This window comes from Pocillopora verrucosa, chromosome 3 (genome assembly GCF_036669915.1).
Source record: "Pocillopora verrucosa isolate sample1 chromosome 3, ASM3666991v2, whole genome shotgun sequence".
Classification (NCBI taxonomy): Eukaryota; Metazoa; Cnidaria; class Anthozoa; order Scleractinia; family Pocilloporidae; genus Pocillopora; species Pocillopora verrucosa.
The window spans coordinates 23,750,939-23,767,536 of record NC_089314.1 but is presented as its reverse complement, the minus strand read 5'-3'; the positions used below and the strand labels follow the sequence as shown (position 1 = coordinate 23,767,536).

The 16,598-nt window shown below is 38.0% G+C and overlaps 2 protein-coding genes and 1 pseudogene across 2 annotated transcripts; all 3 read left to right on the top strand.

The window, feature by feature from the left end:
- The first annotated feature begins 31 nt into the window (after positions 1-31).
- LOC131781982 (LYR motif-containing protein 4-like) lies at positions 32-4,947 on the top strand. Its single transcript, XM_059098688.2, has 3 exons — positions 32-168; positions 3,052-3,172; positions 3,560-4,947. The coding sequence occupies exons 1-3, from the start codon at positions 47-49 to the stop codon at positions 3,614-3,616; spliced, it is 300 nt and encodes a 99-aa protein (XP_058954671.1). The 5' UTR covers positions 32-46; the 3' UTR covers positions 3,617-4,947.
- A 3,510-nt stretch (positions 4,948-8,457) lies between these two features.
- Positions 8,458-12,654, top strand: LOC131782041 (uncharacterized). The gene is made up of 2 exons (XM_059098749.2): positions 8,458-9,041; positions 11,307-12,654. Exons 1-2 carry the CDS (start codon positions 8,866-8,868, stop codon positions 12,175-12,177), a joined length of 1,047 nt encoding a protein of 348 aa, XP_058954732.1. The 5' UTR covers positions 8,458-8,865; the 3' UTR covers positions 12,178-12,654.
- Positions 12,655-15,760: 3,106 nt separating this feature from the next.
- On the top strand, positions 15,761-16,533 carry LOC136279665 (melanocyte-stimulating hormone receptor-like; annotated as a pseudogene).
- The last annotated feature ends 65 nt before the right edge of the window (positions 16,534-16,598 follow it).

Sequence of the window (16,598 nt, the reverse complement as noted above, 5' to 3'; positions counted from 1 at the left end):
GTACCACGAGGCACATGAGCCCACGAGCAAAACAATCGAAAAGAGCATGCGTTACATTGATCCTTTGCCAATGGCGGCTGTCTTCAATATGTCTTCAAGTCGAGAAGTTCTACAACTTTACCGTCAGATGTTAAGAATGGGGAGTGCATTTACCAGTTATAACTTCAGGTGTGTAGTGCTCCTCATGCTTTCTTATCAAAAAGAAGATTTTGCCTGATATTTTGCAAATGCTGTTTTTTATCTCTAAATTTAGCCATCCCTCCCTGAAACGTTGTTGCCAAATTTCTACCTTTCATTACGTAACCTCGATCTTAGGAAGAGAGTCTGTCCAGTATGTATCTTAAGCGCAGTTCTATAAAGATGGACGCTGGTGTAGATTTTCTCGTTGTATCTTACCCTTTAGTCACAACGCTTACGAAATAACTTAACATCGCTCAAGGCATGCACGTGGTTCATATTCCAAGGGAATAACTTAATTAGTCCCAGACCTCCTTGTTGACATTGGTTAGCTGTTGACTGACATTTGGTTGTCATATGACCGCTTTGTTTGGTCCATTTCATCATTCCAGTTGTTTCTTTGGTAAAATTTCCGCACAGCCCCATACTACGTTATGCATTCAGTTCTTGGATAGACAAAACGATGACAAAAACTATACATTGCCTTTGGGAAAACAGATTTGTTTTACAATAGTATGGGGCTGTGCGGAAATGTTACCATTTCTTTCCCCTCCCTCCAATTTGTCAAGCCCTTAGGGGCTCCTCATTTGCTTGTTGAGGGGGTGAAAGGGGTTTTTGCATGATGCAGAATTAGTTCTTTTTTATTTGTTCACAACCTATGAAAATAATGTTTCCAAAGGGTCTTGATATTAGCAGGCAAGTCAAGAATTTAAAGAAAGCGACAAAACTTTTAAGTCTGTAAAACATGTTTCGACAGAAACTTCTGTCATCTTCAGTTAATTATATAATAAGTAGAACAATGCTAATTATGATAAATAGTGACAACAAGAAAAGAGGTAAAGCATGAAAGTGTGAGAATTAAAAGGATAGTTTTAGATTTACATGGTGTAATTGTTGATTCAAGGATGGTTATGGTTGTTCTCTTTGAATATGAATAGCCTCTTTTATCTTGAGTTGAAAACCGGTAGAGGCATGATCTAAAACATGGAAGTTATCTGCTGAACATAAAGTGCAGATTCTTTCAGATGCTTGAAAATGTGAGAGGCCATATCACTGTCTAAGTGTTCTCTAACACTTGTGGAAAAATGCCAGCAGGTTTCACCAACATAACAGGCATTATAGCCAGCACATACAAACTTATAAACCACTTGTGAACGGAGCCCATTAGGGACAGGGTCTTTCACACCAAACAAGTGGCCAATTTTTATCAAAGCAAAAATCAGTTTAATATCCAAGTCATTGCAATAGCACTTAATAAAATGGTGAATCTTTTTTCAAGTGATAGCAGAAAAGTGGCCTATCTAGGGTAGCTCAAAGTAAAACATAAGTGAAGTGGTGGGAAGGGAACCCCAGGGGATGATAATTGCTTTGGGTCCCAGTGATGTAACGGTTTATAATCTTCTCAATTAAATGAGCAGGGAAAAGATTCTTTTTTAGAATATCAGTAAGTTTGTTAATGTCCTCATGAAACCCCAACCAGGTGTTATTAATCTTGTAGGCCCTATCAACGAGAGTCTTAATGAGACCCACTTTGTAAGAGTATGAGGTGAAGCTGAAATAATTAGTTAGTGACCCAGTGAAAGTTTTCTTGCAGTAAACACTAGTTAGAGAGGAATTGGGGTCATGGTTGTTAGTCAAGACATCTAAAAAGGGTAATTTGTGATTAACCTGCTTTTCTATACTGAACCTGATGTTAGGGTGCCTAGAGTTGATATAGTGGAAAAATATAGTGGCATCACAATCTGAGTTAAATAAGCAAAAAGTATCATCAACGATAAAATAAAATTGTAGAGCCATGAAAATTTTGCAACCAAAGTTTTTCATGATGTCCCATGAAAAGGTTAGCTAAGACAGGAGCAGGGGAGACCCCATGGCTACGCCATCTATTTGATCATAAAAAGAACCATTAAATATGAAATGAGTCTGGGCAGTAGCTGTAGTGAAGAGGCTTCTAAGGTCAGGTTTGCTTAGCTTAATGTTGGGATTGCCCTTGGAAATGTAATTGACCGCTAAGTCAATACACCCCTCAAGGGGTATGTTAGTATAGAGACTTTCAACATCAAAAGAAACCATAAACTTACAAGACATAGATAAAGATTGGAAACTGATTTACTTTCTCATTTTTGCTGTGTTCTGCAATAGGAGTGTGGCAGGGGATAATTTACAAAGTTTTCATTATTTAAAAAAATATAAAAAAATAAATAAAAATTGGAGCCCACAAGCAAAGGAAACACTTGAAATCTTATTGGGGTTGACTGTACTCTGCAGAGAATACCAAATCCTTGTGGTTAACTTAGGTGTTACACAAATAGGCCTACAAAGCATGTGGACTAGAATATTTTTCAATAGCAAGCTTGATCCTTAATAGCAACTTTATTGGCAATCAAAACAAAGAGCATACCTCAAGGATCCAAAAAAGAAAATACACATAAGACCCACTTTAAACACCAAACTTTTGATGACATAACCCAATACCTTGAATTAAACACATGAAAAGTTCAGCATCTATGTCAACTTATTTTAAAAGCAAATACTTCAATTTTGGATAGCCCAGCTGCTCTTTTTTCCAGGCTTGGCAGAAAATCTGTGCACGAAACAGCTTTGGAATGGATTCTTCACAAACTCGCATACTTTCATAAGCAAAACTGAATGCTTAATTTACTTTGAAGCAGTTTTCTTGTAAAAGCTACTTGGAACAGCTGTAAAAAATGATTGAATCCTGGATCTCCATCAACTGGCCTTTTTTTGTTATTTGGGGAGGTCAGATAAATGGCATACAAAAAAGGCTTAGCGTACCAAATTCAATCTTTTTTTTGTGGAGGTAAATCTGAGGAATTTCTCTTTTAATGGATGTTGTTTAAATCTTTATGTTAGGATGTATGCCACCAGAAGAATAAAAGATGCCTTCAGAGAAAACAAAGATATCTCAGATCCAGAAAAAATCAGGACACTAATTAAGAGAGCAGAGGATAGTTTACAAGTAATGAAAAGACAGGTACTTGTTCATCTTTTTCTTATTCTTTACTTGCCATTTTTCTTTTATCAAAGTTATCAGGATTAGATACTAACACTTCCAAAACAGCAAAAAAAAAAAAAAAGAGTTAGACTAGATATTGTTTGGTGTCAATTTTAGTATGTGTTACAAGTGAAAACAAAAAACACTTGTGAGTACTGAACCCTGCCCAGATCTAGGTTAGCAGTTTGATAATCTATGAACTGATCCATTGAAAAATCATTGGTTGAAGGTAAGCTAGGGCAGATGTTAGGTCTATATATCACAAATGTCCCACATATTAGCTCTGATCAGTAGCATGAAATGTGTTCTGGGTAGAGACAGAGTGAGAAAGACCATATGATATGTTTTATATTGCATCTTTTGCAGGTGTCCTTAGGTCAAATGTACAGACATGAAAAGCTGGTGATAGAAAAGAAAAGATGATATTCAGCTATGAAAGAAGAGGTTTCATTTATTGGACAAGCAAATGTCACATATTCCATTGGAGATTATTCTATAATTACTGTGTGTTGATTTCTCTGATTAAGAGGAGACAAGTTGCATACAGTGAGGATCAGAACACTTCTTTGCAGAAAAGAACATTTTGTTATATTGTGGCCACAGCACATATAATTTATGTGGGATGCAATGTGCATGTAGCCTAATTTGCTGTACAAGTTAATGACACAAAGCATTGTGTAATACTTGACTGTTTTCCCTTCAATTAATTTTGCAGGATCACTTTTGTTCTTCCTGGAATGTGTATAAACTGACTGTGAGCTGTTCATGGATTTTTTTTACCTACAGGGGTGCTCATTCAACTGGCATGAATAGCTGACGGCAATGGAAAGTTTACTTTAAGATTCCTCTTCAGCCAATCTGTAATTGTTAATGCTCTTGATGAATACTTTTTATAAGTGCAGGTAATCATATGATTTCTATTGCAATTTGGAATAAATAAACACGAGTAAATTTTTCAAAGACTAACAAAATTGCACAAGTGCGTAGGGTGAGTGCAATTTGAGGTCTTTGAAAAATTTACAAGTGCTTATTTATTCCAAATTGCAGAAGAAAAATCATGTGATTACGTATTAATAATATAAATGAAAAAATAAGAGATAGCTTATCATAATTATGCAGAAGTAAAGCACGTGCATCAAGTGTAAAAATAATTTATTCAAACCCTGCAAGTGACATGTATGATCAAAACATTAATATACAATGATATTTTCACATCTTTAAGATGCAAAAAAAAGTTCAAAGTCCAACTGAACAGTTCAAGGAATTGTTCAGTCTGGTTTGTTACTTATTTGCATTGAAATAACCCTCTTCTGCATTGAACTACCTGAAATGCATTTATCTTTACCAATCAGAACTGAGTAATTTTTTCATGTATCCTATTATGATGATAATAGGTCGCCTTTCTCCCCCCCAGTATTTGTTGTCTGAGCATGAGAAATGGTTACTCTTGTTGTCTTTACATTTGTGAACAATGTGTGAATGATGAAAATAATTTTTATTCCTTTTGGCATTGAAAACATGGAATGGCATAAGTCAAACACCTGAACACTCAAGGAGTTGACTTATGCTTCTTAGCTTACATCCTCCTAAAAAAACAGTTGTTTTAGTTTGGCCAGACCTTGTACCTGGTTAAAACCTTAATGGCAGATTTGGTGCCAACACAAGTTGTAATCAGCTATGTTACCATCTGCATTTTGTTACATGTATTCCATATATTTTGAAACAAACAATGAATAAACTGTTAACTCCTAAAATCTAATGAACAATTTCCCCTGTCTCATTGCAACAATCAAAAGAATTGTACTGGCTTCCTTGAGAAGTAACCCACACGAAGCAGATTGAGGCCAAAACTCAAATCAGTGACTTACCTAACAGTGTTGTAACAACCTTAACCTTTTAACCAGCATCTAATTTTCTCCTTAAATATTATCCTTGGATCACACACAAGAAGAAAGGATATTATCTCTAGCTAAAGAATCTCCTGATTGTTAAATAAATTCTCCTCGTCAGCACCTTGGGAAATTCATGGATAACAGCACAGAGAATATGTATACTGATATTAGTAAGTGAGAGGTTTAAAAATTAATTTCTTATAATTTTACACACCTTTTTACCTTGAGCTAATCATGTTTTTGGACCTCAAATGAATCAATTTTGTGAGGAGAAACCCCATTTTGGTCACTCAAGTGAGGGAGAGGACTCATTAATTTATTGGTTCCTAGGCAATGTGATTGGGTGATATTGGTGCTTCTTTCTAAAAATGTTGACGGTCAAAATATTGTGCCTGATAAGAGTTCTTCTGTCCGTATTCAAAGTCCTCTCCTATTTTAACTTATTTTAAGTCCTTCCTGTGCGTAAATGGGTGAGAGGCAGACAATAAAGGTCATAATTTTGCGTTTGGATTGTTTTCTTCTGTTTACCGGTTCTAAATCCCTTTGAACATAGTAAGTGCTGAGAATCGTCGTGCGAGTGCGCTAGGCGAGGGAAAGGCCAGGTGAAACTAATTTTAGATAAAAAAATATTTTGAAACCTTTAACACTCGTACTTTGTAGCTGTTCCTCGACTATGTCACAGTAAATTCTGTTGAGCAGGTTAAACAGCTGGTGTGTCCCTACATTTTGTGCGCGGGTTACACCACAACCTATTTCATCATTGCAAAACCGTGCTCTACGCGAACAAACTTGTTTGAGGCGCTCGACAAGGGTATTTTCCACTCTGCTTTGGTTTTCGCGGAGGCGAAACGGCACAAAGCGCAGGTTAGTGTGTTCAGGAATACAGACCACCAAACAACAAAATTAAACTTGGAGTGATCGTTAATCCTTTATATCCTCCTTCCTCCTGGATGGAATATCTTCAGAATGGCCGGAAAGATTTAGTGGAATTCCTGTGTCGTCTCGTTTAACATAAATAGCCTATGATACTCATTGAAGCAATTTTATCATAGGCAGGTGATACTTGAAATAATGGACAGATCAAGTATCGTACGAACTCCATCCGAAGTAAATCACCGCTAAAAGTTATGGATCTTGGCAAACCGTGTTAAATACCCAGGCGATAAAAAAAAAACTTAAAAATGTGCGACTACATTGAGTGCAAGAAAATAAAAGACCACCAAATGACTAAACTTAATTCTGTGACCTTTCCATCCCCGCCTCCCCCCCCCCCTATTACCAATTCTTCTCTCCCCCTCCCTCCACCAGCTACCTGTTTGCTTCAACGTGAGCGCGGAAAGCCAGTTGCACAGTTAACAGATTCTAATATTTTGTCTCGAGCTTCGAGTGCTAAGCCAACATGGGGCGACCTACGGTTCCTGTTTCGCTTAATAACCTTTGTGTGAAACGTGCACATCTAAAAGTATTGTGGCGAAGCAACATCACGAATTAACAGCTTACATCCTTCCTTCAGCAAAAGAGGATCATGCGAGAACAGCGGGATGGCGTTTAAACCCTTTGAAAAATAATGTTGGGGAATTGCGAGAACTGTACTCTGAATTCATCGAAAATAAACTATGACGGAGTTATTTAAGGAAAGGAATTTTAGCTAAGTAAACGCTCTCTATGCATGAATTCGGACTCTTGTGCACGATAATTATCGACAGACTGACATAAGAATGAAAGGAGACCAAAAACATTGTCTTTCCGAAAGAAAGAAATCTCCTCGGCAAGGCGGTGCGGTTTCTGTAATTTGCCTATGTTTTCTGGTTGTAAAGATCAGGGTATGAAGCAATTTTGCATGCATGATATATAAGGGTTCGTGTTTTTAAAAATAAACGACAGGATAAGTTCAATATTATTGGAGAGCTTTCAGATGTTAATCGAAAATATGCAAAACGATTTGAAATAGGAATGAAAGAATTCCTTATCTTACAGAAAATAATTCGGCTGAATATCTTAGTTCTTTGAAAAATGGAGTATACTGTAAGCATTGAATTCATAACAGCGCTGCTTTATCATTTTTACGTGAGCTTGCCTAACTCAACAACTGACAGCAATTATGAATTCACGGCTGCATCATTTTGATGTTCCTGTTTTCAAAATCTTCTTTTAACAGCCACAGAATGGAAGGAAGACGTTGCAAATGTCAAGGGGGAGTAGTAAAGTTAAATAAAATTACTCTTCTTCAAAAATTTTGAAAATAGCAGCACGAAAAAATGAATTGGCCGACTCAACAGTTTTAAGGCTCGAATTAATTACAACTCAAGAACACTTGTTCCACTATGACGCGTTTCTCCTTTGTTTTCGAGTTATGGAATAGTGGTTAAAAGCAATAAGAACATTCTTTTATCATATTGTCATTGATTACATTGAATAAAACAGGAAGACTTGAACTCATAAAACTACTACTCAATTATTTATATATGTTGGTCTGAGAGTGAAGTATATTTATTGCAGAACACCAAATGTGTGAAAAAATAGAAATAACTACCCGTGAATGATTTTGTTTTGCCTCACATTAGAACGGCAAGCTATGTCATGAGAAAAACTACAACAAGAGAGATCTGTCAGCTCGAAAAAAAAACTTCAAGCTTACCTAAAAACACAATGTCATTTTTCACAACCGATCTACGCCAGTTTTCATGACAGGGAACTTTCCGGCAGTAAATTTTAAACCTTTTTTGAGTTACGTCCATCTGTTTATCTGTACAGTCAGCTGGTGTTACTACTTGCTAACCGTTCTACCTTAAAATTATTGAAGGGAACTTTTGAAATCTTAGTATAGAAGGTAAAAAAATAATTGAATAAGAGAACAAGGTAATAACAAGCGCAAGGGAAAATTTGTCAGCTCTCAGTTTGTTTACTACGATTTCATTAGTCAGTCTCTTACGACTTCCCTTGTATCATGACGTCGACCGCCGCTATCAACATCCGCTGTGAGAGAAACAACTGAATCGAGGTTATAAGAAAGTCGAATTATTAACAAAACCTAGCATGTGTCATGCTTTTTTAAAGAACACCGGATTTCTATTTTCGTTTTGTTACAAGTAGCAGACTTTTCTTTGAATGAAGAAGATCTCTATTCGATAAAATGTCGTTTCCCGGGTTTAAATGTTCGAAGTAATTTACATTTTACCAATACACCGGTATTGCATGAATGAATTTCCCTTGTTCTTGTAGAAATGTTTATCGTAGAACTTAGGATACCAGGACCCACGATGTTTACTTCCGGTAAATGAGACCTCACTGACCCCGCTTAAGCCGAAAACAAAAATTGCACATTTAATTGAGGCCAAAGTTTATTGTCTGTAATAATTTACATGTTGATTTGCACTCTGCTACTAAGGTACTGAGATCCAGGAAGTTTTTGCTGAAAAGAATATATTCCGCTGGCACCGAGGGGCTCTAATGTACTTCACCGATAGAGTATAAGAAGCGACGCAAAAACGAAAGTGATAATTTCTCAGAAACGTCAGTCAACCAGTACGCAGTATTTCGCGGAAAAGAAGATTTGACAGTTTAATTCCTACTACACCGTGTGCGACCAACTCTGACCGCAAGGGATCGTATGTTTATTTAGTCTAGGAAAAATTATCTCAGAACGTTGCCAGTTCCCAGTTCCTGTGTGATTTCATCGTCTTCCGTACATTTACACCTAAATGAGGATCGGTTGGAGGTCCACAGACTAAACTACTTATATCTCTCTTTGCTGAAACTCCGAAATGAAATTTGGAAATCATGTTCTCGTCGAATCTGTTTCTCTTTTTAGTCCTGTCACTGACTGTGAATGTTTCAGCTGGAGTTTACTTCTTCCTCGCTCCAGCGCTCGCCTTTCCTATTTCAAAGTCAGATAGCGAGATCGCTAAACGGCTGATCAAATTCTACAAGGAAAAACCAAGGCTCATCCGAAAACTGTAAGTACCGCTATAACCTTTTCAATTTTTTCTTTACAGTAATTTTTTTAATAATCGTAAGGGGAAAATGTCTCTCGAAAGACATTTTTCATGGAAAGGAAGCGTGGAAGTAAACAGTGTTATTCCATTAAACTTCAGTAAGGCGCTTTCGTTGAAGCTCTTTTCCGCGAATCATTCATTCAGGCTGAAGGTCGTTATTTCACGCGTGTTTTCACGCATGAACACATCGTATCACGCGCGTATTGCGTCAAGATTTAAGCACGTTCTGGTCAAAGAAAGCGACGAGTATTGAATGTTGTCTTGAAAATCATTTAAAGAATAATAAGTATCGAGACGTTCTAAACAAGGAAAAGGAATATTCTGTAAGGAAAATTCAAAATGAATGTTGACCACAAAATATTAATATCTAAAGATCCACGATTGATTCGCTGCAGGAAATTAAACTTACGTAGTATTCCTTAAGTACGGAATTTTCACTTAATTCTGAAAGAGCACTATTGTGTGATAAAAACATGCGTGTTTTTCATGCGATAAAAAAATATTCTATATTATTGCAATTACTGAATAATAAGTACATTTAGAGACCCAATTTTGAACCTCAACCAGCTGTTTTTTAGAACTGTCACTTTCCAGCGATTTTTTTCCGCAACCTCCTTTCCCTTTCTGCTTGTGGCTTTGTGTGTTTTAATTTCGATAGCCATCTTAGCTCATAACAGCCTGCAGAGTTTCCCGCTTGGTTTGAAAAAGTGCTACGAGCACAATAATAATTGGCTTTGGCTAATGATCGATTCGGCTACGTGAAGCCCGATCGACCTCCTGACTTCGATTCTTATAATGTTCCTGATATAACGGCTGTTCTTTCATTTAATGCCACGAAAATGTAGTCAATAGGTGTCTTTAAAACGTTTATCCTTCATATTTGAATTTCACACAGAAAAATCTTAGAAATGTGACCTCGGTATTTCGGGGTTTACCCCTTATGTAACTTAAAGCGACACGCGAAATGTCATTCTGTCACGAACACAGCTTTAAACAATTTACGGGGAATAACACGCACGGTTGTAATAATTCATTCTGTTTTTTCGTAGATTTCGGTTTTCAAAATAGTATATTTACAGCGCAGTACCTTCCCGTTATCTAAAAATAGTACAACAGGATTGCAACAAAACAAAGACCATCGTAGACCTAAAAGAACAAGTGAGCTGATTGGCCAAATTTCAGCTTCCGTATCGAATCTTGACATTATCATGTAAGTTATAACTGGACGCGTGTTTTTTCCTCTCGACACGTGGATAGTTACCAGGCGGTCTTAGCCTTCACACGTGTATCCATTGAGAGTTTGTTTCATTTTCGAATTACTTTATTTTCTTTGTAAAAGATCGAATGTGGCTTGATCGAGACGCCGACGAATAAATTACTTTTCAAGCACGAATTTAAAAATGTGACAAGGCTGCAGTCTTGCGTGACAAAATTTGAATTCTCTTTAATTGGCATCTAATCCAAAAGTTGATTCTAGAAGCTTATCCCGTAGCGTTTAACCGAACTCCATGAATCTCAAGAGTATCAATTTGCAACTTTGCTGCACTTTTCTCTCCTTGTTAAGACAAAGAGTAAAAAATTAGGCCAAAGTAAAACTGGGGGAGTCTTGATCTATCGCTATATTCCTGTTACTAATAACAAAAAAATTGTATGGTGCTCACTGAAGAGAATAGCAGCTCTGATCTTGCCCTACTTCCGCGTTGAGGACGAGAATAGGACCACTTGTACGGATAAGTTCTAAGCCACAAAAACTATAGTTAGTATTCTGTAATCCGCTGAACGAATACAGGGGATATTGAAGGGTAGAGGAGAACAATACTGTAAATATTGGCGGTGCTCCGCTAAGAACGCGGCTTACACCGATTGATAAGTTCCCGTGTCTCTGTGTGGAATAGCGCCTTTTTTTGCAGTCAGCTGACGATGGTTCTGACGCCAATTAACAATTAGCTTAAGGCTTTAACTCATTGTACAGAAATATACGATTTATTCATTTCGACTTTTATTTATTCTGAGGGTCATAAATTTATCAATTTCATTATTTCTTGCCGAATGGTTCCCCCGTCAGATAAAGTCCTAATATAATTTCTAATCCTCGGGTCAATATGGTTTCGTCCTTAATACTCAAAGTTCCTGATATCGGCTAAGGGCGGGAAATAAAGTAATCTGATCCCTTGTGGATTTGCTTTGTATTTAATTAATCACACATATTTTTTCTCCCTTTTCCAGCTTCAGGGACCAAATTTTTGCCATCCTGCTTTTCTCCTGTGGACTGTACTGCTCTTCCTCGAGAGACACGTACACCAAGCCTCTTCGCAACACATCATCGACTTTCTTGATCTTCTTCGCCATATACCTTGGAAACTACGTGTTCAAGTTTTGTCAGGACTTTTTATTGAGACGCGAGCTCCCTCTTTACAAGATTAGCTTGCTGCATCACTTTGTCACTGCCACGACTTACGGCGTGATAATTGCTTACAGACAGAACTCAATATCTGGCGTAGTGGGGCTTCTTTTCGAGGGAAGCGTCTTTGTATTCGACTTGAACTCTCTGCTTCGATTTCTGGGCGTGAGCAAAACCGGTTGGCTCGTCTTGTGCACGTCTGCGCTCCGATTCTTTCTCACAATTTTACTAAGGGCGCTGTGTCCTATCGCCTTGCTCGTGATAACTCTTTCGTCTTACACACCTTTGTCTTTGGAGTACGTTCCTCTCGGGTTTTTCTTCATGAACATCGTGTTCTTTGCCATGATAAATGGATGGCACATTAAGGTGTCGCTTGAGGGCCTCAAAAAGCGTTTGCTAGCGAGACGCCTGTCGTATTATTACAGCAGACCGAGGGCAGCCAGTGATGGTAATTTCACCAACGGTATGGAGCTAAACAATGTCACCTCGCTGACTCAAGCAATAACACGCACTGCTTTACCCATCATTATACCAAGCGACGCAAATTTCAGACTTTCGTCTCCCGTATCAAACGTGAATATGAACAGTGATGAGGTATCTAACATTGCTGTTTCGCGACACGAACGAACGTTACCTCAAATTAATGTCATTATCAACGATACGCCAGAGTCGAATGAACCAATAATCCAAGTGTAATCGGGAATGTTGGTTATTTCATCAGGGGTGCTATACAAGACAACTCTACAGATTATATAAAGAGATATTGGCCATGCATTTATCACGAGTAAGGAGCAAAAAAAAATGAAGCCAGTCCCGAAAAGGATTCAGAACTTGGGCCCTCTGTTCACTGATCGAAATTGCTTTGTCATTAAGCCAAAGAGAAGTCTCCATTAAGTCAACTTTTGACCATGAGCCGCTATCATAAACTACATGTAACCTCAGATCTTGCTTAAAAATTGCAGCCAATCATGAAAAGACTTCCAAGAACTGTGCGAGAAGCTTTTTAAATTTTAAAATTGTACATAAGTTAAAAGGTACATTCATCGAAAGGTGAAAATCTGTTAATTTTATGTTTTATTTCTAGCGGGCTTTGCTGTTGATACTTGTGAAAAACAGTCAATTAGTAGTTCACTTTCAAAAACGAATTAATGAAAATAAAAGAAAACATTATCAGTTAAGAATCTTTTTTAAGCGGTCACTGTGGAAAAGCTTCAGATAACTGGCGCAGCTGCATTTCCCTGGGCACAAAACCCTCGCTACGTGATCTCCGTCATTTTCATGATTATAAAAGAATGAATGTTTTGCCATCCATCCTACACGTTTACCTTTGTTCTGACACGTGCTATGAATCGCAACATAATTTATTCTAATCATTACGCGCGTAAACGTGGTGAATCTCATGTAGATAAAAAGCAAAAGAAATGTTACCTATAATCTCATGGACCGACTAGAATCCGGAAAAGTCGCCAAGATGTCCATCAAAACCGGAAAAAAGAGATGTATTAATCGCTCGAAAGCGAAATTCAATCAGCGTAAGTTGATACAAAAGTTATATTAAACTAGAAAAGAGAAAATAACACAAAAAAAAACTTTTCGCTCATTGAAATTACATGTTGAAAAAGTTGATACCGAAGCTGCGGTGCACACTAAATCCAGAACAAAACTGAAGCGCACAAATTGGCAAAAACTTAATAAGATTCATGCATAATTTGTACTCCTAATCACGAAATCGGCTCTTTCCTCTTAGAGAAACACTAAAGAAGAAACGTTCGATGATAGAAAAATTAATTTTTTTCGATTTTTCTTTTTTCGTTTTTCCGATTTTCATGATCATTACTATCTTCCCGTGCAAAACTTCATTCGTAATAGAACGAATTCCTTTTCGGCTGTCGGCAATTTTTCCGTTGACAGATGTCACGTTCATCCTCCCATCAGTGCTTCTGTCAAATTTTTCGCGGAATACAAATTCGTGACTCATGGCAGCTCTGCAGGGAGATGGCACGTCGGTCAGTTACTTGGCGACGCGAGTGCCTCTGAAGTGGAAGCTTTTCTAATGGAAAGAAAAAAAAAGCTTCAATTCAAATCGTTTTGATGAGGAACCATGTGGCTCTGATAAAAAACAAACAAACCAAGATCGCGTTTGAGCGGATCAGTTAGTCAACAATTGGCGTGGCTTATCCGCTGTTTCGGTATCTACTGCGGTTTTCGTTCTTTCTATATTAATGACAATCATTCTCCGGTATATGAGGACAAAATCTAAGCGGTTTTTCGGTTTCAAGAGCGGAGTTTCAGTTTCGACGGAATAGTTAACCGCAGTTTTCCAGTTTCGAATAGAAAAACCAAAGCCATTAAACATATAATTATAGGAAGCAAGAAACGTGTAGATCGTGGGCGCGGCGTTTCGTGATACACCGGCTGCCAGACTATGTCCTTGCGAAGCTTCAGATGATAGTCGCGTTAATCTGCCAACAAGTGACTCACTCTTTTACGAAGCCAAGTGGCCTTTCATTGTGCGTTTTGAATACGCTTGCATTTATAAATCTTCGATAAGCAATATCAGAAGCATGTGGCAGTATTTTATTTCAACTTGATGTTTCAGAGTGAGCGTGTCAGGTGGTGATGGGACTACACAAAGGAAAAGATACCCCCCCCTCCCCCCCACCCCCACCCCTGGCCTCAGTTTAGTACTCGTTTCAAAAGCAGGCTTTTGGGGTCGAAATAATTAATTTTGCATTAGTTATTATTATTGGATTGGCAGCAATAGCACATCATTTCCTTTTCTTTTGTTTTCCCTTGATTAATTATAGGAAAACTAGTGAAAAACAGTAGATTGTATAGACAAGCGTATCAACTCCTAAGGTTAACTTACCGTTGTTCCCCATATAGGCACCCGGGTGCTTAATGAAAGGGGGTTGCTAATCATCCCGCTGTACTGATTTTTCTGTAGTTAAAGCTGAAAAAGTTATAAAGGGGCAATTCTGAGAAATATATTTTCCTTGTAAGCCTACTATTTAAGAAAGTGCCTGAGGGAAGAGGAGAGCGCTTAGTCGTGGGGGGTGTTTATTATAGCGTGGGCGCTTATTAAAGCGTAGGCGCTTATGCGAGGAAATTCGCTAGGCACTTAAATATAACTCCGTCGGTCAAACTGTCATCTGCTTCAACAAAGAGCTCTTTTCTCACATTTTGCATCATCCCACGACCACAACTTGGGTCATGCACTGACTAATTTTTGACCTGCAAACTAGCGTTTTGGTATCTTTTAAAATTCAATTCTCATCCCATCCGACACCGAATGAACTTAAGAAGAAAAAAAAAATTATGGCGATTGCAGCTGCTTTTTCTTTTTCGATCTCATGTTATCATGTTGCTCCTTTACGATCCATTACATTATTGTACTAATCAAACTCAGCAAAAATAGTAAACTGTTTATTCTACGTTTTGATACAATAAACTTTTCGGCCTCGTATAAGCTTTCCCCGTTTGAAATGATTTCTTTGTTCGTTTCTCAACGACATCGCGTCAGGGTCTGTCAGTGGTTGTAAAGCGGGTGGGAAGAAGTTTTCAGGTACCAGCTGGTCAGAAAATGGTGGCTAATCTTCGTGGAACATACCTCTAGATTCCATTTCAGGCAGCTTATTCATGTTTAGGGCATTTACTTTGGTTAAGAATTACTCATTGTTTTTAAAGGAAAAAAAAGGGCGCTGACTAATTTCTTTGTCAAGTCAGGCAACAACTATGGCCACTCATCTTCCCGTAGCGTTTAGTGCCCGTTTTATAATCATTTTTCGTTTGAAGTCATTCATCGTTCAGTTGATCACTATGAGTCAGCAAATTTTTTGCAGGGAAATGTATTAAGCAATTTTTTTCCAGAAAAATGAACCCTGCCAAAAAAAATTGTAATGAAAAGTCAGATGAAATACAATAACAGTATGCTATTTATTATAAAAGACTTAAAAAGGAAAATGAGCACAAAACTGAGATATACCAGAAGACAAAAGAACCGTCAACAAAGGAAGTATATAGCAATGTAAACACGTATTTGGATCGCAAAGGACAGAAAGTGTATACTAGCAATAGTATACCGAGAGAGAGAGAGTCACAGAAGCTATGAATTCAAGCCGACTGGACTACGAGGTACCTCCACCTAGTTCCAAAAGGCATGTTCTTCCAGCGGGGGAGCTGCCCCCCTCTGCCACTTGAATCCAGGCTGTTCTTCTATCTTTTATCATCTTAAACATCTTTTCACTCCCTTTCACGGCTTTTAAACGCGTTGGTTGTGATGGCTGTGCGAACGAAATCTCGGTTGAGAGCCAACAAGTCTAATATTCTGCTCGCATGTATAGCCGTGTCTGATTTAGCCGTGGGTGTGATTGTTCAATCAATGTTCATTGCTGTAACGACATCAGTGTTTGTCGGGAAGAGAACGATAGGATCGTGTGCATTAAACCTGTCACAATATTGCTCACGAATTTCCTATGCGATACGTCGTATCTTACCCACTTGGTCCCTATAAGTTGGGAACAATATCTGACCATAAAGCACCCACTCGCCAGTAATACTGGACTCGTAACGGAAGCCCATTTGCTGATTACATCTGCTTCAGCATGGTTCTTTTCTCTCGTCCTGCAAATACCTCTTTCTATTCACCCACAAGTAGCTTTTGGATTCAAAAACACATTCATCGTCCTTTCTCCGGTTACGACCTTTTTTTGCCATTTCACTGTTCATCACGAGGTTCGACGACATCAAAACGAAATTTCACAACAAGTAGCAGCAGAGGCAAGGCTGAAAATTCTACTGAACAGGAAATCTCTACAACTAACAGCTACCGTCGCTCTGGTCCTTTTCCTTTGTTATACACCTCTATTCCTTTATAGATTTATTTTGGTACTCCACCGCAATAACACGTCTCCAGAGGTCATGTATGCTAGTATTTTAATTTCTCCGTCGTTTGCAATATCAAACTCATTGTTCAACCCGTTTATTCACGTAGCCAGGTTAAAAGAGTTTAGAATTGCCTTTATTGAGTTATTAAGTGGAACTGCAACTTAAGCAGAGGCTGAAGAAAATGGGAGGCGAACTTTTGGACCGCGTGGGAATGCTGTGGTAAGGTAAAA

Excerpts from the sequence above, each read along its gene's own strand:
- LOC131781982 (XM_059098688.2), top strand. The coding sequence starts at position 47 with ATGCGTTACATTGATCCTTTGCCAATGGCGGCTGTCTTCAATATGTCT. Across the intron at positions 169-3,051 it reads TTTACCAGTTATAACTTCAG|GATGTATGCCACCAGAAGAA; the intron begins GTGTGTAGTGCT and ends TCTTTATGTTAG. Across the intron at positions 3,173-3,559 it reads TACAAGTAATGAAAAGACAG|GTGTCCTTAGGTCAAATGTA; the intron begins GTACTTGTTCAT and ends CATCTTTTGCAG.
- LOC131782041 (XM_059098749.2), top strand. The coding sequence starts at position 8,866 with ATGTTCTCGTCGAATCTGTTTCTCTTTTTAGTCCTGTCACTGACTGTG. Across the intron at positions 9,042-11,306 it reads CCAAGGCTCATCCGAAAACT|CTTCAGGGACCAAATTTTTG; the intron begins GTAAGTACCGCT and ends TCCCTTTTCCAG.